The 15,856-nt window shown below is 40.4% G+C and overlaps 1 protein-coding gene across 3 annotated transcripts in view; it reads left to right on the top strand.

Annotated features, from left to right (window-relative positions):
- Nucleotides 1-15,856, top strand: part of LOC138213584 (ras and Rab interactor 2-like) — a 61,420-nt gene that overhangs the window by 37,879 nt on the left and 7,685 nt on the right. For all 3 annotated transcript variants that reach the window (XM_069174804.1, XM_069174805.1, XM_069174806.1), the window contains one exon: nt 3,488-5,128. In XM_069174804.1, coding sequence (XP_069030905.1) covers nt 3,488-5,128 — 1,641 coding nt within the window. The remainder of the gene's footprint in view (nt 1-3,487; nt 5,129-15,856) is intronic.

Genomic DNA, 15,856 nt, shown 5'->3' with positions numbered 1-15,856 from the left:
TTAATCATAGGTGTGATTTGGCCATAAAATTAAATAAACCAGTCAAAATGTCATCTCTCATGTGTGGTTGCACCTGGGCAGATTGCCATCATAACAGCAGATTTGCTCAGAACTAGGAAATAACTTCTCTGCAGTGGAGACAGATCTGCTCATGCACAGATTGACCAGATTGATGTAAATGATAATCATTTTCTTTGTTTCACATTGAAACTTAAAAAAAAAAATATATATTTTGCATGTTTGTGGACTGCTGCTTGTCCATGTGTATATGTTATATATAGTGACTTCCAACATCTTGTTGACATTTTTTCTTACAGAATAAATGGTCAGTTAGGAAATTAATGGAACTGTCTTTGTGAAATTGATATTACTTATTGACCAAAACTATTGCAAGCCACATTTAGCAACTTGTCAGTGCTTTTCAGTCAAATGTTTAATAAGCAAGATGATTTATGTAACTGTATATGTTGAAAGTGGCTTCAGACTCTGGTTTAAAAGTTAAGAGAAATGGGCTTGTTCCCAAAAAACATCTGGCTTAAATACTAATATTTGAAGTGGAGCTATAGCAGAGGTACCTGGATTGGGCCTTGATAGGATCAACTTTGCTTTGCTGTTTGTTTGCCATTGTCTAAAGATACAAAGACAAACTATTATTGCAAACAACATATATTGTTATTTTCCCAATGCCTTTCTTATAAATGTGTCTCAGTTTACCAGTCTGACACGTATATCTGATAGACTCAGCCACATATCATTTAAAATTTCAGCTGTAGAGCTCCTACAGGTTCTCTTTTTTTTTTTTTTTACCTTTGATATAATGTTTTTCTTTTTCTTTTTATGATTGATATTCCAAAATCCTTTTCAACCTCAATCCCAGTCCAGATTTTTTTAAATTTTGAGTAGCTCTATACTGAGGCCAGTCCAGTAGTTACATTTACCCAAATGTTGATTACATTAAATGTGTAACAGCTTTGGCTACTTAAAGCCAACATTCCTAACAAGCTGAATTATCCAAAACCTGACTTTATTGGTAAGGTTACACTCAGTCAACTCTGAATGTATAGTATTGTTTACAAGAAGAGCTTTTATCCATCACAAATGATCTTTGGTTAAAATTTTTGCCTGCCACTAAGTTACTCTCAGAATGAACATCTGTTAATGACAGCTGATATGAGCTACCATCAAAGTATTTTACATTTCAACCACTGAAATAGAGTGACTACTATATGATAATAACAAGCTGCTACCTGAATATTGTGCAAACTCTGCTTTGCCAAAAACAAAAAGAGAGGAAAGAAAACACTCTTTAATGCTTGAGTTTGCAAAAAAAAAAAAAAAAAAAGTATGTTGTCAGCTTCATTGTTTGAGCTGACAGTGACTCAGTGGGAGTGCCCAAATACATTTTTATTACTTGCACATGCACTGTGAGCTGTCAAAGCGGAGCTGTGCTGATTCTGATCTGCTTTATTTTATCCTATACTAGACCTGCAATTGATTCTTAGGAGTGTTCCTGGCCATCGCTAATACACTGCCTATAGAAGATGTGCAGGATGGCAATCAAAGCCAACTGTACTGCTCACACTGACATTGAAAAGTGTATGTTTGTTTGATTGACCTTTTTGTTTGATCCACACATTGTCAATTCAGTTGAAATATACGCAGCTCTGGTATAACTGCAATGGCTGACTTTATGTCTCAGTACAGTGTGCTGGTTTTGTCTGTTTTGTCTCTACTTTAGTCATATTTCTTTTCAACATGCTTTAATTTTTTGTATTCTTACACAAACCATGGCAAACTAAATTACTCTCTCTTTCCTGTATAGTGTGTAGTATGTGTGTTTGAACACTAAACAACAATGCTTCACTTGTTTGAACATGCCGTTATGCATTTTGTTGTAAGTAAATCGATTTTTAGTAGAAGTGCCAGAGAAACAAACTGTTTGCATACATACAGTTTCTAATGACCTGATAAAAAACAATAATACAGTCATAGCATACAACAGCTAAATAAATTAAATATATTTATAGAAAAGAGAATAAATGTGATTCGGAGGGAAATAGGAAAAAAACTTGTCATAGTATTAGGGAGAGAGAACAACAGAGAAAGAGGCCATGCAACTTCAACTAAAAGCGAGAGAAGGAGAGGAGGGAACAGTGTGCTAACAGTCCGCCCACACATTCATTAATGTGAGTCATAGTATAGACTGAGTGTGAGCGAACCACAGAAACCAGTGTAGTTTCACCTTTTTGAGACACAGCAGCAAGTCTTCTTGCTCCACAGGGAAAGTTAGACTCGGTATGATATCAACAGCGCATCTGTGTTGTTCGGTTTTGGGATCATAGTAAGTATTGCTGCACTCTTTTCTGCTGTGTGGTTGTATGAAGGAACTGCACTGTGGCTGGCACTAATACTCCTGATGCGCTATTGTTTCCACTGGTGTCCATCTTGATTTGTTCTGTCTGGTACAGCTCTAAAGGCTCAACAAATGGTTGTGTTGAAAGTTTTTTTTACTGCTATTTTCCCCTGTCTCATTTACTGGGAATAAACTCCCTGACAGCCTTAAGTTCTCTTTGGAAATGTAAACAGCAGTGATTTTGCAGTCAGCTGCCTGTTTTTGAAGGACTGTATTGGAAGTGAATGAGAGCACTGTTAAGTATTTTGCTGTGGCTCACTGTACCGTTTGATTTGTTTCTATAAAAGTCTCAGCTCCCGAGCTCCCAAAAAGTACAGCTGGAGAAATAGCTGACAACTAACTTTTTTTTGTGTTGGGCGTGATGGAATGATACCAGAGTTTTGTGTTGTTGTATTTTTTTTTTTTTTTTTTTAAAGACTGTTAGCCTTTTGTGTTCTGATTGTCACTATTGCTAATACCAAAACTATGCATGTGAAGAAAAATACATTTCTGTGGCATTTAGTTTTGGCCCTGTGTGATTCTGCAGTGAGATGCTGTTTCACCTCTAAGGGAAGATGGATTTGGACAAAATTATTTTAGACTACCTCTGTTGATTGACATACCATCATAAATAAATTAGCATGTTCAGTTGATTTAATACCACTTGTTTGATGTTGCTGTAATCTAAATCGGGGATTTTTCCTGCTAATGGGCCCATTTTATTGGAATAGATTGCCTAGCAATTTGACTAATACTTTCAAAGCTTTCCTGTTGGTTACAGTTAATATTTTTCATCTGCTGTAGACTACTAAAACTGTAATTATTTAGTTTGTGGAGATTACTTTTTACACCTCCAATTGTTGTTCTTATAATGTTTCTTGCCTGCAAGCTTGTGAAAAGACATCTATCAAATCTGTGGGCCAGATTGGGCTAAAATAATATTGATATATTAATATTAATCTACATACTAAGCTGTATGGATCACGGTCCTGGATATGAGTAAGGAAGCAAATTAAGTAAATTTAGCACTTACGGGGTCCACCAAATCACACCCACTTAATAGTTACAATATTTTCATCTCACTGTCTCACACAGGCTTCTGGGATGCTCAGCTGTGCCGCGAGAGAGAGGTCTCAGTGTCATTGACAAGGAAAGCAACTCCCAACAGATCACTTCCACCTGCCCAGAGACTTGTCTCCTTTGCAGCTGCCCCAGGGTGCCCTTGGCTTCGAACTCGCACTCCATCTGAGCTTGAATGTAGCCAGTCCAATGGAGCGCTGCACTTCATCAACCCCCTCTTTATAAAGGTTCATCAGCCAGAAGGTGGTGACCAGAGTGCCACTCCCAAGCCCCTCGACACAGCAAAACAGGACCTGAGAGAAGAGTCCAAACACATAGAAACCCCAGACAAGAAAGCTCAAAACACTTCTTGTGATGGTCCTCAGATCTGGAGCTCAGATCACATTGATGGCCGCCAGTCAAGGCAAAGAAACCTTCAAAGCCTTGGCAGAAGCACCGAGCTACAAGACAGTAACAGGCAGACCATCATCTGTCAGAAATTAAGTGGTGCAGAAGGTGTGTCTCCGTCCCCACCCCCTCGTCCACCTCAACCTTGCTTGGCAACACGCGTTGTGTCAGCCCCTCCTACTCGACAGCGCAGTATGCCAGAAAAGATCTCCTGGATCAATGCCCCCAAGGAGAAGCTGGAGGAGAGGGAGCCTCGCACAAGCCTCCTTTCTCGTCTTGGCTCCTCGTTAAGCACGGGCCCCACATCCTCCCCTCCGAAGAGATTTATCATCAGCTCCCCCATATCTATCCCCCGGCGATCTCTGCCCCTCTCTCTATCATCTTTTTCCTCCTCTCCATGTCGAGCCAAAGCCTCACCATCATCCAGTCAAGAGGATGCCCAGTGCCATTTAGTGCTAGAGGCCCAGACTATTGAGAAAGCCCTCATCAAGGCCAAACTGTCGCAGCAAAATGATGTCAGAACCACCATCCAGGACTCCTGCAGTCCTCCAGACCCTTCCCTGATGACTGCAAGCAAGCATGCTGAGGTGGCAGATGAAGAAGAAGCAGACGAGGAATGCAGTGGGGGCAGCCAAAGGCTCAGTGACATGAGCCTTTCCACTGACTCCTCAGACATGATGGATTTCTCACAGTACTCTACCTTCTTTATTCCTCCTCTGCATGACCCCAGCCCTCCCACTGCGGATGACTTTAACACCCACCTCCCCCTATCCCTCCCGCCATCCCACCTGCCTTACTACAACATGGAGGAAGATGAGGACGATGAGGACGATGAGGATGACGAGGAGCCTGACTATGGCGTCGGCCTGGAGAGCGATCAGGATCAAGACCAGAACCTAACCATGGTGCCACCTATGCACCGCACAAAGCGGCGCCCCAGTGCCAGCGCGTTGGTCCTCCAGAGGGCCCTGCGAGGACATCTGCGCAAGATGAGTGACGTTTTTAACTCGCTGTTGACACCTGAGAAGAGGGCAGTCCGCAAAGTGCTTGAGCTGTCCAGGGATAAAAGCTCATACTTTGGCTCCCTGGTGCAAGATTATCTGAGTTACATGGGTGAGGGTGCTGGCACCCAGCCTTGGCAGGGCTACACCTGTGGAATGGAGCTGCTGCAGACTCTCCGCCAGTTTATCACCCAGATGAAGAGCTACCTGCGACAGAGCTCAGAGATGAATCCACCAATCGAGAGCCTCATCCCTGAAGACCAGATTGGTGAGTTAGAATATAATAGTCAGCCTGAAACTTTAATTACAGTAATTGTGTTTGGCCAACTCAAGTTAGATTACTGCTGATATAAGCTAATCAGACTCTTTAGTTGCAGCATGTCAAACTTTTAAGCTTCATGACCTCATTCCCAACTCCACACAGAATGTGGTCGGCCTCATTTCTCTGTGTTTGCAAATCTGACTTTTCTTTGGAAAGTGTGAATGAATGGTGTAATTATGGAGAAATCCTTTTCTGCCTTTGCAGCAGTTTCACTTCAGTGTTTTAACTGTGAGGACATGGAAAAATTTGTCCTCACGTGTTAGTAGCTGTATGTCTGCACGTGTTGTATACGTAATGTATGTATACATTACTGGTGAGGCCATGTCCAGCTGGCTTACTTTGAATAGCAAAGTAGTAACAAATGATTCTACTTTTTAAAACGGAGTGCACATCTTCTGTCAGACAGTAATAACATTTCTCTTTTTTTCTTATTGACATTTATTATAGCCATCTTTCATTGCATCTTACAATGCCATGGAAGCAAAAGGAAAGAGGAGAACCAGGCGCAAACACATAGATACACAAGATCACACAAGCACATGCAGTCTGAATCATTTAGGCCGAGATTCAGCAGCTGCGTAAGACCTTGGACAGAGAAACATGTAAACAGAGAGCACAAAGGGAGTTTTATCTCAAAAGGAAAGGGGGTGCTCAAATAACCTGTTTCTACTGGCTTCATTCAAATAGTTCAGCAAAGGGCTATTATTAAAGTATGAAGTCATGAATTGGGTAAAAAATTGCTGTCAGTCGTTACCACACGGCATGAACATCCATCTAGGAGTGGTGACATTTAAATGTTGTTGTTTTTTTTAGCAAGCTGTTAACTATTAGAAAGATTCTTAAATTATATTTTTACTAAGCTTTTTTTTTTAATTCTCATTTTTATATAAGGGCCACCTCACCATTTTTCTCATAGTTATATTTACTTAAGTACGATTCAGCCTCTGAAGAGATGAATATTGTTGCCGAAAAAAATTATAATGGCATAGTGATATCATTAAAGTTATCAGAGCCCCTGCTTCTGCTTTACAATGTCTTCAAGTCTCTCTCCTGTCATTGATTAAACTCATGAAATCTCATCAATATTATTCAGAAATACATATTCTCCTCTCTGCCACTCGCCTGCAGCTTAAACTGGCTGCTCGATGATGTGGAAAACCATCCTCTACAAGTTGACAGGATATGTTTCTTTAGAATGCGTAAGGCTGAGTACCAGTTGTCAATACTTTTATGGCATCGACCAAAATGCTCCAATACTATCCACTACTGAAAAAAAGCCTTAATCTGGCACCAAATTTCTATTCCGAGGCTACATCCACACTAACATGTTTTGTTTAAAATATATAAACATTGCTATGTTTAGGCAGGACTAAAGTATTTCCCATAGGTAAGCTCTACATGGGCAGCTTGCCCGTATAGATAAAATAACTCGGTGTCACGTTTAAATTTCAAACCTTGCATTAGAATTCCTTATTTCTCTCTTTTTAAACTAGTTTTGGCCAGATATTTGTTTCAGTTGCATGCACTGCAGTGACTTGTGGTTTCTCTGCGTGAACCTGGTTAGTTAGCATCTACTGATAGCATGTGAGGTGTTTAGCAAACATGGATAAATTGTAATATCTAGCGGTAGATTGAGGCCTTTTGGGAAAATCTGTTCAATGCAGCAACGGATGATAACCTGGGTTTTAATCTCCCCATCGAAAGATTTGTACCATAATGTGTAATGTAATTTTTTTTTTTCTGACCGCAAGTTTCTTCTAACCGGTATTGAAGTCAACTTGTATTGTACCGGTATCCCACATTTTTTACAGATACCATGATTGTGTGGAAAGAAGTGGAAATGTTCCTCCATGCTGTTTGTTGTCTAATTTGACTCATGTTATGTCCTCTGGCATATGAAAAAACATCACATGGACATGTCAACACGGTTAAAAATCTTTGACTTTTAATGGACAGGGTCTTCAATAGAAAGGCTGCATTTTAAACTGATAATAAGAGATGTATCCATTTGAATTTTGGAAACCGTACAATCCAGTGTTTTCGGAGCTTGACCCATATTAGGATAAAATGTCAAGATGTCTCATCCTCTGCTGTTTCAATTATGAACTCTAACTTTATGGACTTCAGTACACTTTCAAACCAGAAAATGTTTTGTTGCATCCTAACTTGCTGCATGATGCTTTATTTCTGGCAATGTCTTTGGGTGTTTTGAAAAATGATTTAAAGCTGGTAAGTTGTACCTATATCAAAAAAAGTTTATTGGGCCACCAATATATAATTTCTCTGTTTTTTGACAGTCTAATAAAAGTATATATTGCTTTTAAAATATATAGAAAAAACACAAGATTATTAAAGATAATTTTTTTTTTTTTTTTTGACATCTATTAGCAGATGTCAGAAACTAAACTAAAATTGAAAATGCATGTGCATGTTATGGCCCCCTCTTGTGCCTTTTTTTTTTTTGGAATGACATGTTTTTCACAGGGATGACACACGGAAAATAAAATCAGAACTGCTGCGGTTTTTACTTCTTGGAATAGTTGCACAATATTTTGTTGTGGCAGCTTCAGAGAGTGTCTTCTGTTGCGCTTAAAGGCCAGGCCAGCTCAGATGCATCTGGATGGCTGTCTGCCAAGTCTTGCAATTCCAAGTTCAGTTCTTTTATACCAACTCTCCAATCAGAGTTAGAGGATTAGAGGCAGGCCCCCTACCACAACTTGTCTCACAGTGTCTCTGTTTTCCACTCCTCTTGCTTTAATGTATGATGACAGTGTGTTTGGGTTGTGGAGCTTTCATGCAGTATTTAGTACAACGTATAAATGATGGCTGACTGAGTGGGACACAGTATATTCACTGGAACTGGAATACTGTCATAAATACCAAGAAATGCAATGACACTTTGGCAAAATACATCAAACGTAGAGCTGATCTAAAAACCAGATAAAACGTTACATCAGGGCATCCATGTTTAGGTAGTGACACAGCGTGGACACCTGTCCAAAACACGGTTGTTTTTTTTCCCCTCTGGATACACAGACAGAGCTAGAATGGGGACAGGAGCAGAATAGAGTTCGTTGTCATCCACTCATCCCATACAGAGAGGCTCTCCTCCAGCAGATCGCCTGAGCCATCTTGACATTGTGAACCTTTGTGTGTGGTGTTTTACAAAGTTTCTCTGTGTTATATTAACAGCAGCTGGATAACACCTGGGGTGTTTCTGTGTTTGTTTTACATATCTACCTTGCAGTGTTTCACTGTAGACATCATCCTTTGCTTATTCGATAGACATGACCTATTCTGAAACCAAGTCAAATACTGCAGATATTCTCTTACACTACATATATGTTACAACTATTTGCTCTCCCTTCAAGCCTAAAAGGAAAAGCAGCAGGCTCAAAAAAACTAGTATACCCATCTGATAACTGGAGCCAGCAGCCTGTTAACTTAGCAGCCCAGTCTTGTCAAATCATAATCGTTTATTTTTTTTCACCTTATTTTCACCTAGCATATTAAATAAATGAAATATAACATGCTATTTAGTGAGCTTTATTCATGCTACAGGGTGGCTTTTGTTAACTCAGAACAAAGCCGGTCTAGCTGTACTGATCAGCACACCTTTATCCATCCTGATAACAGCTCCACCACTGCTTTCTCTCTCTTGCTCACCCACACACTCGTTCCGCTAGTTTATCGTTAGCCAGTTAGCCGTTGGCATGCACATTTCAGACCATTATTGGCTGCGAGTGGCCTTGCATAAGCTTTAACTGGCCCCGGGTCATTGGCCCCATGGTTATGCCTGATCCTGGGAGTTCAGTGTCCACTGAGCTCCACAAGAAATAGGAAATAGATTATTTTCTTAATAAATTATTTTTTCCATAAAATGTCACAATTAATGCAAAAACAAACAAACAGGTGGCATCTTGTGTTGTGTTTGGTCAGAACAATATCCAAATATATATATTTTTACGTGATATAAAAGCAGAAAATACTCAAATTGGTGAAAGTGCAAAATGTGAACCCCCTCGCTTCCTCTGTAAACACTACAGAGAGGACTGTGGATAGAGCTACATGGAGGTCATTTAAGGTCATATTGATCTTTTTTATTTAAAATGGTTTTAAATGTAGCAGCATGTAATGGTAATGGTAATGGTTTCTATTATTTGTATTTCATCTTGTCAATGTCAAGATGACCAGGAAGTTGAAGTTTGCTGCTTCAGTATTTTTAGATCGTTTTGTTCGATGTTACTATGGTATACTGAAGTATAATTACAAGCATTTCATAAGTGTTAAAGGCTTTTATTGACGATTACATTAAGTTTATGCAAAGAGTCAATATTTGCAGTGTTGACCCTTCTTTTTCAAGACCTCTGCAATTTGCCCTGGCATGCTGTCAATTAACTTCTGGGCCACATCCTGACTGATGGCAGCCCATTCTTGCATAATCAATGCTTGGAGTTTGTCATAATTTGTGGGTTTTTGTTTGTCCACCCGCCTCTTGAAGATTGACCACAAATTCTCAATGGGATTAAGGTCTGGGGAGTTTCCTGGCCACAGACCCAAAATTTCGATGTTTTGTTCCCCGAGCCACTTAGTTATCACTTTTGCCTTATGGCGAGGTGCTCCATCATACTGGAAAAGGCATTGTTCGTCACCAAACTGTTCTTGGATGGTTGGGAGAAGTTGTTCTCGGAGGATGTTTTGGTACCATTCTTTATTCCTGGCTGTGTTCTTAGGCAAAATTGTGAGTGAGCCCACTCCCTTGGCTGAGAAGCAATCCCACACATTAATGGTCTCAGGATGCTTTACTGTTGGCATGACACAGGGCTGATGGTAGTGCTCACCTTTTCTTCTCCGGACCAGCTTTTTTCCAGATGCCCCCAAACAACCATCAGAGAAAATAACTTTACCCCAGTCCTGAGCAGTCCAACCCCTGTACCTTTTGCAGAATATCAGTCTGTCCCTGATGTTTTTCCTGGAGAGAAGTGGCTTATTTGCTTGCCCTTCTTGACACCAGGCCATCTTCCAAAAGTCTTTGCCTCACTGTGCGTGCAGATGCACTCACACCTGCCTGCTGCCATTCCTGAGCAAGCTCTGCACTGGTGGTGCCCCAATTCCGCAGCTCAATCAACTTTAGGAGACGGTCCTGGTGCTTGCTGGACTTTCTTGGGCACCCTGAAGCCTTCTTCACGACAATTGAACCTCTCTCCTTGAAGTTCTTGATGATCGGATAAATGGTTGATTTAGGTGCAATCTTACTAGCAGCAATATCCTTGCCTGTGAAGCCCTTTTTGTGCAAAGCAATGATGACTGCACGTGTTTCCTTGCAGGTAACCATGGTTAACAGAGGAAGAACAATGATTTCAAGCACCACCCTCCTTTTAAAGCTTCCAGTCTGTTATTCTAACTCAATCAGCATGACAGAGTGATCTCCACCCTTGTCCTTGTCAACACACTCACCTGTGTGAGAAAATCACTGCCATGATGTCAGCTGGTCCTTTTGTGGCAAGGCTGAAATGCAGTGGACATGTTTTTGGGGGGATTAAGTTCATTTTCATGGCAAAGAGGGACTTTGCAATTAATTGCAATTCATCTGATCACTCTTCATAACATTCTGGAGTATATGCAAACTGCCATCAGAAAAGTTGAGGCAGCAGACTTTGTGAAAAAAATAATATTTGTGTCATTCTCAAAACGTTTAGCCAGTGGTGTACTGTTTCCTAATAGCCTCACATTATACCGACATGCTGCTCTTTAGCCAGTTGCGTAAGCTTTAGGAAACGATGTACAGTGAAGGAAATAATTATTTGATCCCTTGCCAATTTTGTAAGTTTGCCCACTGACAAAAACATGAACGGTCTATAATTGTAATGGTAGGTTTATTTTGACCAATGAGAGACATAATTTTATATATATATATATATATATATATATATATATATATATATATATAAAAAAAAAATCCAGAAAATCACATCATATAAAAGTTATAAATTGTTTTGCATTTGATTATGTGAAATAAGTATTTGATCCCCTAGCAAAACATGACTCAGTACTTGGTGGAGAAACCATTGTTGGCAAGCACCGAGGTCAGACATTTCTCATTGTTGGTCACCAGGTTTGCGCACATCTCAGGAGGCATTTTGGTCCACTCCTCTTTGCAGGTCCTCTCCGAATCCTTAAGGTTTCGAGGCGGTTGCTTGGCAACTCAAAGCTTCAGCTCCCTCCACAGATTTTCTATGGGATTAAGGTCCGGAGACTGGCTAGGCCACTCCATGACCTTAATGTGCTTCTTCTTGAGCTGCTCCTTTGTTGCCTTGGCCGTATGTTTTGGGTCATTGTCGTGCTGGAAGACCCATCCATGACCCATTTTCAGTGTCCTGGCTGAAGGAAAGAGGTTGTTGCCCAAGATTTCACAGTACGTGGCCCCGTCCATCCTCCCCTCGATGCGGTGAAGTCGTCCTGTCCCCTGAGCAGAGAGAAACCCCCAAAACATAATGTTTCCACCGCAATGCTTGACAGTGGAGATGGTGTTCTTGGGGTTATAGTCAGCATTTCTCTTCCTCCAAACACTGCGAGTCGAGTTGATGCCAAAGAGCTCGATTTTGGTCTCATCTGACCACATCACCTTCTCCCAAGCCTCCTCTGAATCATTCAGGTGTTCATTGGCAAACTTCAGACGGGCCTGTACATGTGCCTTCTTGAGCAGGAGGACATGCGGGCGCTGCAGGATTTTAATCCATTACGGAATAGTGTGTTACCAATGTTATTTTTGGTGACTGTGGTCCCAACATTCTTGAGATCATTAACAAGTTCCTCCCGTGTAGTTCTGGGCTGATCCCTCACCTTTCTCATGATCATTGATACCCTACGAGGTGAGATCTTGCGTGGAGCCCCAGACCGAGAGCAATTGATGGTCATTTTGTGTTTCTTTCATTTCCGAATAATCGCACCAACAGTTGTCTCCTTCTCACCGAGCTGCTTGCCGATGGTCTTGTACCCCATTCCAGCCTTGTGCAGGTCTACAATCTTGTCCCTGATGTCCTTAGACAGCCCTTTGGTCTTGTCCATGGGGGAGAGGTTGGAATCTGATTGATTGATTCTGTGGACAGGTGTCTTTTATACAGGTAACGAGTTGATATTCGGAGTACTTTCTTAAAGCGAGAGGACTAATCTAACTGTTCTGTGGGAGCCAGAATTCTTGCTGGTTGGTAGGGGAGCAAATACTTATTTCACACAATCAAATGCAAATCAATTTATAACTTTTATATAATGTGATTTTCTGGATTTTGTTTTTATATTCTGTCTCACTGTTAAAATAAACCTACCATTACCAGACCGTTCATTTCTTTGTCAGTGGGCAAATTTACAAAATCGGCAAAGGATCAAATAATTATTTCCTTCACTGTATATGCCACTGCAATGATCATCATGCCGGTGACGTGACAAATTAAAATATAACCAAATTGAAAATTGTGCTGCCATATTTAAAAAGCAATTCGACAGAAAAGAGCAAAGTAATGTCAACTGACCTCCACGTAGCTCAACAAGGTGTATTTTTCCATTGTGTTGCGTAAAGGAGGGAAGTGGACTCAAACACTGTATATGCAACACGTTAAGTGACAGATTTATTTTTTTATTTTGTATATAATATATATAGATATATACTGTACTGTATATACTGTATATACTGTGCATTTTATATTTTTTACTGCTATTTACTGCTATTTTATTGCTTTTCTATTATTCTATTATTATCTTATTGCTTCTTTATGCTGCTGTAGCGAAAAAAAATGTCCCCTCGGGGATTAATAAAGTAACTACCTAACCTAACCTAACCTATTTTTTTGGATTGCAGATGTTAGATATCATCCAGCTGTGGTGACAAGTAAAATCTGAATATGCAGATGAACAGGGCCAAAAAAGCTGCTAACCTCAGCATTCTGGAGAATAGTCAACAAGATGCACACATAGCCCTTACACGTGGTCCTGATTCAGCAGTGCTGTGGTTTTGCCTCCCACTCTGCATCCATCCTGTCTTTGTTTTGATATCAAGGTATTTGTTGGTCAGACTGCACGAGCTGAGCTTGTAAAAAAGGAGGTTGACAGTGTTACTGTGCAGATACACATCTGTACTCCAGCTACAATAACACACTCATCTGTCTTAGATTTTATATGTACAGATGTTAAATGTTTCACACTTTCACAATTCAATTCAGTTGAACTGTGTATTTATATAGCGCCAAATCACAACAAAAGTCATCTGGCTTAAAATAGCAAGGTCCTTACAACGAAACCGTACAACATTATAGAGGGGAACCTAACAATTCTGAAATTCCCCACGAGCAACAGTGCGAAGGAAAAAGTCTTATTTTTCAGAAAGATAGCTGAGACAGAACCTTGCTCAGCTTAATTGTAAAAGTAAGGAGGATGTTTGCCTCCCAAGCCCAAACTGGGAACCCAGGATAGCAGCCTGAAATCTATATGCTCTGCCACCCCTTTCTACTTTTGGAAACTTAAAGAATTAAGACATATAATGTAGCATGTTAAAATATGGGCAAATATTATAATTTGCTCCTCGATTGTGAAATATGTTGTGTGCGGTCAGCACACTTGTCCATGTTTGTGATTGGACAGATGCTACAAACCTCTTTCATTGAACACGCTCGGAGTCTAAAACGGAAAGCCTGGGTTAACAAAGAAAGTTGATAGCCACCATCGTAGTGGTGGTAGGTGACTGGGTATGTTGAACTTACTTCGTAGTATGCCACTCTGCTGCTGGAGGAAGAAAAGCCATGCTGTGTGGTTCCAACCACCAATAGAAACTCCTGTCTCCAGGATATGTCCCACCTTCTACATCCAAATCAACTTACAAAGTTTTTTTTTTATTTTTTTAATCTTTTTTTAAATTGGTTAACAAAAGTTTTGGCTTTGCGAACAAACGTTTTTGACCAAAAAGTCTAGTTTCATAAGCAAAATTCTAAATTTTGTGACTAAAACTAACAAAACGGTAAGAGCAAATTTGTTTGCAATGCAGATCATTTTATTCTCAGTTCATGTATTTTTACGTACAAACTTGACTTGATTTCATTGTGAGAAATTTGCTTTCAAAACTGTTTTTTGCTTGCATAATGTAGACAAAAAAATACCTTCATAACTTTGACATAATTTTGGCTTTCGGTGCGTTTCCACCTTAGCAACTTTCCCGGGGAACAGCAACTATTTTAGGAACTCAGTTCCTCTACCTGTGTTTCCATCAGAGGAATGAAGAGCTAAATTAGTTTCCAGGGTATTTTAAATACTTTGTGAAGATTCAATCTTTTCTACGGGGTCATCGGTTGGTCAAGTATAGTAGAATTTTATTCAGCATTGTTATATATTTGTAATAATTGCAACTGCAAACATGTGGTGTTGCTTGTTTTTACCCAACAGTAATCAGAATGGAACAGCCCAAGCATTCACAGCAATGTTGCTTTTTGATCTTTAGATGTTTGATCCTTTTTCACTGTGAAACAGAATTCACCAAGCACTGGATGGTTCATCTACAAATTGGGAAAATGAGCTGGGTTTAGACTGCTGAGAAACTAATTAGACGGAAATGTGGGTTTCTGCTTCTCCAGGGATTTTAGAACTGGTGAACTAACAACAAGCTTTGTAGTCCATTTTAAAGGGGATTTTAGACATCAGTTTTTTTTCAGAACATACAGTGCATCCGGAAAGTATTCACAGCGCTTCACTTTTTCCACATTTTGTTATTACAGCCTTATTCCAAAATGGATTAAATTCATTTTTTTCCCTCAAAATTCTACACACAACACCCCATAATGACAACATGAGATACATTTTTTTGAATTTTTTGCAAATCTATTAAAAATCAAAAACGAAAAAAATCACATGTACGTAAGTATTCACAGCCTTTGCCATTACACTCAAAATTGAGCTCAGGTGCATCCTGTTTCCACTGATCATCCTTGAGATGTTTCTACAACTTGATTGGAGTCCACCTGTGGTAAATTCAGTTGATTGGACATGATTTGGAAAGACACACACCGTCTATATAAGGTCCCACAGTTGACAGTGCATGTCAGAGCACAAACCAAGCCATGAAGTCCAAAGAATTGTCTGTAGACCTCCGAGACAGGATTGTATCGAGGCACAGATCTGGGGAAGGGTACAGAAAAATGTCTGCAGCATTGAAGGTCCCAATGAGCACAGTGGCCTCCATCATCCGTAAATGGAAGAAGTTTGGAACCACCAGGACTCTTCCTAGAGTTGGCCGCCCGGCCAAACTGAGCGATCGGGGGAGAAGGGCCTTAGTCAGGGAGGTGACCAAGAACCCGATGGTCACTCTGACAGAGCTCCAACGTTGCTCTGTGAAGAGAGGAGAACCTTCCAGAAGGACAACCATCTCTGCAGCACTCCACCAAGCAGGCCAGTATGGTAGAGTGGCCAGACGGAAGCTACTCCTCAGTAAAAGGCACATGACAGCCCACCTGGACTTTATCAAAAGGCATCTGAAGGACTGTCAGACCATGAGAAACTAAATTCTCTGGTCTGATGAAACAAAGATTGAACTCTTTGGCCTGGATGCCAAGCGTCATGTTTGGAGGAAACCAGGCACCTGGCCAATACCATCTCTACGGTGAAGCATGGTGGTGGCAGCATCATGCAGTGGGG

Source organism: Embiotoca jacksoni, unplaced genomic scaffold (assembly GCF_022577435.1).
Source record: "Embiotoca jacksoni isolate LCO1_2020_lvr unplaced genomic scaffold, fEmbJac1.0.p SCAF_61, whole genome shotgun sequence".
In the NCBI taxonomy this organism is placed as follows: Eukaryota; Metazoa; Chordata; class Actinopteri; family Embiotocidae; genus Embiotoca; species Embiotoca jacksoni.
Note: the sequence above shows the minus strand (reverse complement) of the source record. Positions and strands in the feature narration are given on the sequence as shown.